Raw genomic sequence first — 10,092 nt, forward strand, 5'->3', positions numbered from 1 at the left:
CATTCAAAGATTTGCACACATTTTCACGATTTCATTCAAAAATAGCAGATCTGAAAGCTTGTAGATCTGCTATTTTTTTGTAAAAGTTAAAGCATAAAATAATGGTTAAAGTGGTGACAGTATAAAATAGGGCTTAAAGGAGTAGTTCATCCCCCAAAACAATCTTCAATTACACACCCAATGAAGCCATGGATATTTTTTTGTTTTGGTGGCATTCCTAAGCCAATCATTTGATGACTGGCGGAGTCTAAAGCCTCTATCATAGTCCAAGGTGAGGAGCTTGTTATACATTTATAGGTGACAGCTAGAAAACTACACCGTGGTGAGGCGATAGCTCTTCACATTGTAGTGTGATAGAGGCTTACGAGTCTCCTATTGACCCATGACCCGGTCATGAAATTATTGGATCAGGAATGTAACAAAAAATAAAAAGTCTCCATGAATTCGAGGGTGTGTGACTGATAGAAAAGAAGGTAAGAAATGTATTAAGTGGTTAAAGGACAACTTTCCAATCCAATCCAATCCAATACAACACATTGTTGTATTGGATGAATGTTGAATTTAGTAGTACTATATTGTAGCCTTAGCATCTCTGCTGTAAGGGAGAGAGCAGGGCAGACAGACACAGAGAGGACAGAGGAGGGAGGGTTAAGGAGGAGGAAACTGTGAAATGTTTTGGTAAGAAACACCCCTGGGAGGAGCTTTTTGGAAAGGCTGTGCACAAAGCATGCTGGTAGTTGGAATTCATGGGTTACATTTGTAGTCCTACACCAGCCATTTTGAGGTCCAACACAAGTGTTTTAATTAATGTAGAACATTGGTTCTATGCCAATCAGACAATTGACCACCTGTGTTGGTCCTAAATATGGCCGGTTTAGGACTACAAATGCAACCCATGAATAATACAGTCGAACACATTCCATGACTGCAATGACAACACCATATCTTTCCGGTCATAGGAAGCAAATTTAAGTTTAAAATAGTAATACACTATAATGGCCCCTGCACATTATGTTGATTATGGTTAGTAAATTACGTTTCTTCCAAGTGTTTTTTTTAATGTTCCTATAGCTACACAGAGAAACGCACTCACCTCTCTTGTGGATGTCGTTAATGAACGGAGCCAGCGCCACCTGGACAAAGTCGGGGGCATAGCCCATATTCTGCAAAAAGACACAATGACCAGTTACAAACCAGTACACACACACACACACACACACACACACACACACACACACACACACACACACACACACACACACACACACACACACACACACACACACACACACACACACACACACACACACACACACACACACACACACACACACACACACACACACACACACACACAGCGCCTGGCGGGCCATCCCTCATACTGCGTTCACTCATTCCTCCTTCCCACAGTATGAGGTCTGGACTTCAGCAGATAGGCACAGAGTATGAGACGTTGGCCCCGATCATTTTCTGATCTGGGCCAATCAGTGACTGCGTTTCAACTGCTGTCCGCACAACAAGTAAAAAGCTTCCCCTGATTGGTCCATGTGTAGATGGTGACGTAGATGCTTGCTGCAGCATTTTCAAAACAACACGGCTGCCCTCGATGCAACAAGTGTAACAGTTAACGCTGAAACAATAAAACAAGCAATAAGTGAAGTTGTTTCAGAGTTGGTATCAATTATAACAATTAAAAAGGAACTGGAATATGCGCTAGCAGAGTTCATCGGCCAAAAATATGTGTTTGTTTGCCGTTCTTCCGACTGGCTGTGAGATGTTTTGCTATGGTGATTGGTTAGAGGAGTCTGTCTGTCAAGGCAAGTACTCCCGCCCATTTTTCAAGCTGCCTATAGCCCAAAGTCCAGACTTATATTGTGGGAAGGAACGAGTGAGTGAATGCACAGTATGAGGCTGGCTGGCCAGGTTAACACACACACCCACAACACAACACAACACAACACAACACAACACAACACACACACACACACACACACACACACACACACACACACACACACACACACACACACACACACACACACACACACACACACACACACACACACACACACACAGCTGTATAAACGTACAGGCATCTTGGTCTTGGCAGCTGTGAGTAGAGACATCGTGATCTCGCTGAGGTAGTCAAATACGAGGAAGTCTATTTTCCCACTGTAGATTAACTGAGGCACTGTAAAACGCATGCACGCACACGCACACACACACACACACACACACACACACACACACACACACACACACACACACACACAGGAAAAGGAGAAATGATTAGAATACAAAGTACAAACATACATAGAAGCCAACAATGTATTTACAGACACACTGACTGACACGACACTGACACAAAGGTTAATCACAAAAACTAGCATACCTATTCCTGGTGGTGAAGTAATTTATAACCTAAACCAAAACTGGTATGCGCGTGACATCATCATCATACCCGGAAGTTATACGAGAACGCCTACTCAGTGCAAAAAAACTACTTTCTGGCCTTGACAGCCCATACATCCAAAGAGAAAAGTCTGACTGCATTAAACGATCTTAAACTATGTTAAACTCACTTTGCACTCTATATATAGTATAGTTTAAGTCATGCAGGCCAGGGGTCTTCAATGTTTTTCAGACCAAGGACCCCTCAGCTGAGAGAGAGATGACACAGGGACCCCCCAATACATATCCTATATTAAAACTTGGATATCACACACACACGTAACACTGTTCAGGGGTCTGTTATTAGAATAGCCACACCAGGGGCCCCATGTGGGCCCCGGGAGGTGCCTTATTTGCGCAATATAGGACTAGGTTTGAATGGCACAACAGCCTGAAAATGTAGTTGTATAAAACTGTATGATTTCATGGCTTCATAGACTCGTTTGACAGCACTGTAAATGTACTGTATAGCATTGTGTTGGATTTGTGTTATGTATTTTCAGACAATTAACCACTTAAAGCCTCAATAATTAGAAAGCTTGTACTTGGTCTGCTCTTTTTTCACCCTACACCAAATCTTTAGCAGAAAATAGCCGATTTACAAGTCTCACAACGCCTCGCAGCAAGAGGCGTTGGGAGCTTGTAGATCTGCTAATTTCTGCTAATGTTCTCCTCAAAATAGGGATGCTGGTGTTCAAGTGTATAATGTAAAAATATATCTCCTAGCACACAGAAATTTGGCAGACCCCCTGTAGTAACTCTGAGGACTCCTGAGGGGTCCTGGACCCCCTGTTGAAGACCCCTGGTGTAAGTCGTTAATCGATGAGCTATAGTTATAGTCATTTTTTAACTGACTGAGTGAGTGATCAAGTTACAGCGTAGATTAGACAAGGTCAAGGCATATTAAACATGTTGATCTGTTAAAGGTCGTGATCTGAGTAATGTAAACAGAATTGTGACTATAAAAGCCATTTGGAATGCAGCAAAGAGAGTTAATGAGTGAGAATTTAGTTAAAGGGATATTACACTTTCAAAAAACTTTTGGTCATTGTATGGTCTAATCAGGCTTGTATGAACACCCTGAACAGTTTTTAATTTGCTTCATTCAGTATTTAGATATTTGATGTAAATGTTACCAGCTCCAACACGCCCAGGCCCTCTCCACATACACACCCATTGTAACTTCAAACTTCATTTTAACCATGATAGATTCATCAAAAACACCCATTATTTTTTCTGGTGACTCACAATACCCTCCTAATACGTGAGCAGACCGTGTTTTTTCAATAACTTTTTTCATTTATTTTCAATAAAATATTATTGTATTTAATGTTTTCCATTTTCCCAAAGAATTATTAAAAATAAAAGAAAAAGGTTATTGAAAAAACACTGCTCACGTATTAGGAGGGTATTGTGAGTCACCAGAAAAAATAATGGGTGTTTTTGATGAATCTATCATGGTTAAAATGAAGTTTGAAGTTACAATGGGTGTGTATGTGGAGAGGGCCTGGGCGTGTTGGAGCTGGTAACATTTACATCAAATATCTAAATACTGAATGAAGCAAATTAAAAACTGTTCACGGTGTTCATACAAGCCTGATTAGACCATACAATGACCAAAAGTTTTTTGAAAGTGTAATATCCCTTTAAATGAACACTGATTTTACTGTGGTAGATTGACTAAATGGAGTGTGTGTGTGAGTCACGATTACGACATTTTACTTGACAATTTTCACTCAAATAATTGCGATTAACAATTTTATTGTATTTCTATTGTTGCTCGTTGGAGAGGTCTGAGTGTGTGTTTGGGCAAGCGTTCTGGTTAGTTGCCTACTTGAACACAGCCCTGCCCACTGTGTGAGTGTGTGTGTAACCAGAAACTATCCTGAGAGCAGCACAGAACCCCACAGGGAGATGCTTCATCAAAAGAACCACAATGCAACACAGTCACAATGTCCCAGACTCCCCTGTGACACTCTGGCCCCTTTTCCACCAAATTACTGTCAAGGCCTACAGTACTTTACATTACTTTAGACCAGGGGTCTTCAACACGGGGTCTGGGACCCCTAGGGGTCCTCAGAGTTACTATAGGCGACATGCCAAATCTTTGTGTGATAGGATATTTGTTTTGACATATTAACCACTTGAACCCCATTCCCTAATCTGAAGTCAACTTTAGACGAAAAATAGCAGGTGTACAAGCTCAAAATCTGCTATTTTTTGGCATTTGGCAAAGAGGTTTTTGATGTAGAGGGGGGAAAAGAGCAGCCTAAATATAAGTGAAAGATCATATATTGACTATTTAAATGGTTAAATGTCAAAAAATACACATTGAAATAAGTCCAATACTGATGATAGTTTCTGTCAAAAAGTATATTAAACTGTTCATGAAATCTATTAAAAGGTTTAATCCGCAACACAATTTTATACATATACAGTATATTGTTTAACATTTTGGATAGAATGGCTCATTTTACATTGAGGTGCCCACTCTTCCTCATAGTGCCCACTCTTTTGATTGATTGATTGATTGATTGATTGATTGAAGACTTTATTAGAAGTTTGCATAGAAAAGGGTACGTAAAGTTCACTGGTACAATGTCTAACAAAAAGGAGATCCTAGAAAAGACTAAGCTTCTTGTATCAGTTGTATCATGCCTACCTGAAGCAGCTGTGTCTCCCCAGAAGCCAGAGGCACATCCAATCCTCACATTCTGCTGTTTACTGGAGGAGGAACAGTAATAATGACAGTTCTCTCTGCTACTCCACGACTTGGAGGAGGACAGACACAACAAGCCCGAGCTACGACGACACGCACGAGACGTGCGTAATAACGCGTGCGAAAGATTAGACATTATAAAAAAAAAGATATGTGTGTATTTATTTTAAGGCTTTAAAAATGAACAAAACGACGACAAAACCTCTTCTCGTCTCCACCAGGCACCAGTGGTTTCTAATCAAGGTATCCAGTGTCCGCCGACCAAAACAATCCGGCTGGAAACACGCAGTCCAATCCAGAGAATCTAGAGCAGAGGTCGCATAGGGTCTTCTTCTGGTGCACTGCCGCCACCCAGTGGTGGAAAGTAACCAAGTACATTTACTAGGACAGTGGTTCTCAAATTCACTTTTTCCACGTCAAGTCAAGGACCCCAAAAATGATATGTATGTCTCCCCAACTAAAAAATAACAATATTTTGTGCCAGGGACCCCCAGAAGCAAAGATTTTAGTTATTTTATTGATTTAACACACGTATATTATTTTTTTTTATTTTACATCACATGCTGAGTGGGCGGGTTGGGCTGTAAACGGTCCCATGGTTGTATCTAGTGATTGGCGTAAAATGGCACTGCCTCCCTTTACACTCTCTGACCCCATTGGGTGAAATCGTAAGTCAATCGATGGACCCGGAAAACAGTGCGCTTTGTAAACAAATTACATGTGTCGCTGTTTTATGATTGTGTTTGATTATACATAGAGGAATAAGGATAGATACATTGTTATGCATTGTCTGTCTATCTACCTTGGGAATAGCCTACTAAAGAGAAATACCGAGTTAAGAAATACTGAGTAAGTAATCCTGCAAATCTTCAAAATGTGGATTGTTGTTGTAAGAGGCGCATTATTAGCTATCTATTACACACAATTCAATTCAATTCAATGGGCTTTATTTATCACATATGTTTACATTTCCAAAGCAGAAGAAGTATACACAATACAATACAATACAATACAATACAATACAATACAATACAATACAATATACAATGCAATACAATCAACACAGCATTTGTACAAGTGAAAGGAGTGAAACAGTTTTCATGTGTTAAGGTTACATGCATGCAGTGCAGGGATACAATGATTAATAGTATTTTCGTTCATTTGATATCCTTATCCTATAGATTTGCCCCGACATCTGCCATCTGAACCAATTATATTTTACTGGAGTAAAATCAAGCATTTGATGTGGCTCTATTAGACAACTGCAACATTTATGTAGGCCTATGTGTGTGTGTGTGTGTGTGTGTGTGTGTGTGTGTGTGTGTGTGTGTGTGTATGTATTTATTACTTTGAGTTGTGTAACAGGCTGGCCCTGGAGTGACAGATGGCTCCACCGCATTCAGGCATTCAGATGGCATCTCTGAAGGAGCTGAGGGTCTCCTTGGTGGACTGTATGAAGACCCCCACAGACCTGGCAAGAGCCCTGAAGGAGGAGCAGCAGTTTGAGGAGGAGGAGGTGCAGCTACGAGGTAACGATGGCTTTGGTGTAAACTTGAGGCAAACAAACAGTGCCCCAAGTTTAGTTTCAATGATGACCAGTGGTGGTAAAGTAACTACTAGGTCTTTGCACACAGGCGCGTTCATCCGCACGGATAAAACGGACAATTTCATTTCTTTAAAAGAAATTCTCTATGACCTCATGCACACCGGATGCGAATTAGCCGTGCGACGAGTGGCTGCGGCCATGCGTTTTTTTTCTCGATCGAACCCAGTTCGATTTGTGCGTCTTGTCGCATGCGGTAAAACTCATCACTCCTTTTGGGATCCGCAGTGTGGATTTCGCACAGCATTGCACACCAAATCCAATGCGTTTTAATCATGCTGCAGCAAACGGAAAAAAAAGAAAAAAACGCAACTGTCCTGTGTGCAAAGGGCTGTACTGAACCTAAAAACTAGGTATTTCCAATTTTCAGTACTTTTACTACTCTATATCTCAGAGGCAAATATTGTACTTTTACTCCACTAGAATTAGCCAGCGTCAAGGAGGAACTGGAGACACCGGTACGATCCCCGCAGACTCATGGCACCAGCCACGGAATCCAGATCTTGTCCGTGGTGGGTTGGGGAGATGAGGCTGCAGCTCCACAGCTCTGCACCACGGGTGAGCCAGTTGATTAGTGTGTACTGTATACATTGTGTGTAGCATGTTGTCAGAGAGAAATGTCCAAAAACCATCACTTTTCAAGAAATGGAGAAAAGAAAAGTGGATCTAGTGGAGTAATTTAGTCACAAGCGCCTGTTAACACGTTACATTGGTTAAATGTTTCACACAGGAGAGAGAAACTTTCCAAAAAAAGGTGACTTTTCAGGAAATGGAGGGAAAAAAATGTTTCTATGGATCTTGTGGAATTAATAATTTTGTCACAAGCTCTTGTTAATACGTTTCTAAAAGCCACAGGCTTCATTGTAGGTCAAACTGTAAAAATAGTAGGTCTACAAGCTCACAACGTGTTGCAACGCTTTTAGTATCATATCGTGCTATCATGTATCACTCATAATTTGTTTTGTGGTCTGCATCTTTTTTCTATCAGATGGGTTTTACGTTTGCAAATCGCTGACGGTCGATCTGGTGGACGCAAATATCGAGCGAATCGCAGAACAACATACTTTGGACGACGGCGTCGACAACAATGACTTCGACGACGACGACATCGACTTGGAAATGTGTGAGCCAAGTAGTGGCTCAGAATGGGACGGTGGCTCGGAGGACAGCGTGGATGGACAGGAGTCGGGTCAAGAGAATGAAGGTAATCCACCCATTAAAGGTGATACACCATGCATTTAAAAAGTATTTTTGTCATATTGTTTATGTCCCAAAAACGTTTTTCAAAAGGTTTGAGGTTAATTACCACTCCTGAATAGAGAGCCTCTCTCATTTTTGAATGGCTCTCAGAGCATTTTCAGCTGCAGTACCACCTTTGGCCCAGGACGCCCAGAAGAGATGATTTGAAAGATTGTTTATTTTATTTGTCAAAAACACTTGTATATCTGTTTTCTTTTTTTAAATAGCCATGGTTCAATCCATTATTCAATGCAAGAGTTGTCTGTCTAAACTATATAGGGGCTTAAGTGGTTTGCTGTCATCATCACCCAACATTCCCAACTCATACATCACATAATAAATAACCAAAGATTACTATCTCTTTCTTTCTTTCTCTCTCTCGTCTCTCACCTATATATTTAGATGCTGATCCCCAGAGTAAACTAACAGTGAAGAAGATCTACCAATGTGAAACATGTGGCAAGAGCTTCACCACCAGATACTCTCTGGCGCAGCATTTTTCCCTTCACTCAGATAAGCGCCAGAGGCGTCACCAATGTGACCAGTGCGACAAGAGTTTCTTCACGCGGCAAGTACTGAAGCAGCACCAAGTCACGCACCAGGCCGAGAAACCCTACCGCTGCGACGAGTGCGGCAAAGGGTTCAAACGAGAGTGGTGCATGAAGGAGCACCAGCTGACGCACCAGCTGACCAGGGAGAAACCGTACATATGCAACCAGTGCGGCAAGGAATGTACCCGGAAAGCAGACCTCAAGAGCCACCTGCTGAGTCACTCGGATGTGAAGCCGTTTCCGTGCACGTCCTGCGGGAAGCGCTTCAAACAGCTGGGGAAGCTGAAGCTTCATCTGAGGGTTCACACAGGAGAGAAACCCTACCAGTGCAAACAGTGCCTCAAGTGCTTTGCTGTGGCCGAAGCCCTCGAGACCCACCAGTACTCGCACACCGGTGAGAAACCCTTCAAATGTACGCTGTGCCCCAAGAGCTTCAGCGACAGGAGCAACTTGAATACGCACCAGAGCGTGCACACGGGAGAGAAGCGATTCAGCTGCGGCGTCTGCGGGAAGGGCTTCAGACTCTTGCAGCACTTGAAGAGTCACGAATGCTTAACGGGAGAGAAACCCCTCAAGTGTGACGAGTGCGGGCGGGGATACTGGACGCCGTCGGGCTTGAGAGCGCACAAGGCGAAGCACGGGCGAGAGACGCCGGCAGACATGGAGAAGAAGGAGGAGACCCCGCATCGCTGCGACGAGTGCGGGAAGGGCTTCAGGACGCGCGCGACACTAAAGAAACACCAGGTCGTCCACTCGGGAGAGAAACCTTACGGATGCGACGCCTGCGGGAAGCGGTTCAATCTCAAGAGCAACCTCACCAAACACCTGAGCATTCACACAGGGGAGAAACCTTACAAGTGTGAACACTGTGGAACATCTTTTAGGCTTCTTCAGCACCTTACCAGTCACCGGCTGACCCATAAGAAAGACAAGTCGTCACATTCAGTGTCTGACAGCATCAGTAGAGAAGCTGTGTAGAGGTTAAAAGGATCAATTACATAGTATTTCCAAATTTCTATTCTTTTACTTCTACTCCACTAGGCCTACATCTTAAAGGAAAATAGTGTACCTTTACTCCACTGCAATTATTTGAAAACGTACAAAACATGTATTAACATCTTCAGCCGTATTTCAACTTTGGCTATTTGAAAAGGATGTGACACATTGTGAGCTTGTAGACCGTCTATTTTCAAAAGAGTTTTTTTAATCCATGATGAACTTGTGAAATGGGACATAGCCACGCAGGAAAACACACATGGAGATGACATGCATCTGTACAAGGTTCTGCTGGCTGCCAGCAAAAAAGCAATAACAAGATTGTGGTATGAAAATGACCCTCCAACTTGTGAGCAGTGGCTGTCCATCGTGGAGGAAATATATGTGATGGAGAGATTTACACAAACTCAGGATACAAGAAGAACGGTTCCTTGAGAAATTGGAGAAATGGACTAAATACATAACCCAGAATAATGACACCACGAATGTGTAATATGCGGACTACAGTGTGATGATAAAAATGATGTAAAAAT

The 10,092-nt window shown here is 42.3% G+C and overlaps 2 protein-coding genes across 2 annotated transcripts in view; one reads left to right on the plus strand and one right to left on the minus strand.

Annotated features, from left to right (window-relative positions):
* The window catches only part of LOC308298440 (uncharacterized protein), a 46,619-nt gene extending 41,214 nt beyond the window's left edge, over nt 1-5,405 (minus strand). The window contains exons 1-3 of the mRNA XM_080742036.1: nt 5,114-5,405; nt 2,091-2,191; nt 1,094-1,163 (exon numbers count right to left, since the gene is read on the minus strand). Of these exons, the coding sequence (XP_080598162.1) occupies nt 1,094-1,163; nt 2,091-2,191; nt 5,114-5,306 (364 nt within the window). The 5' untranslated portion in view covers nt 5,307-5,405. The remainder of the gene's footprint in view (nt 1-1,093; nt 1,164-2,090; nt 2,192-5,113) is intronic.
* A 1,149-nt stretch (nt 5,406-6,554) lies between these two features.
* On the plus strand, nt 6,555-9,699 carry LOC308298020 (uncharacterized protein; the record flags this gene model as incomplete). Its single annotated transcript, XM_080741584.1, has 4 exons — nt 6,555-6,699; nt 7,197-7,331; nt 7,762-7,977; nt 8,415-9,699. 4 exons carry the CDS (start codon nt 6,555-6,557, stop codon nt 9,539-9,541), a joined length of 1,623 nt encoding a protein of 540 aa, XP_080597710.1. The 3' UTR covers nt 9,542-9,699.
* Between the last annotated feature and the right edge of the window lie 393 nt (nt 9,700-10,092).

This window comes from Nannobrachium achirus (assembly GCF_963921795.1).
Source record: "Nannobrachium achirus genome assembly, chromosome: 14".
In the NCBI taxonomy this organism is placed as follows: Eukaryota; Metazoa; Chordata; class Actinopteri; order Myctophiformes; family Myctophidae; genus Nannobrachium; species Nannobrachium achirus.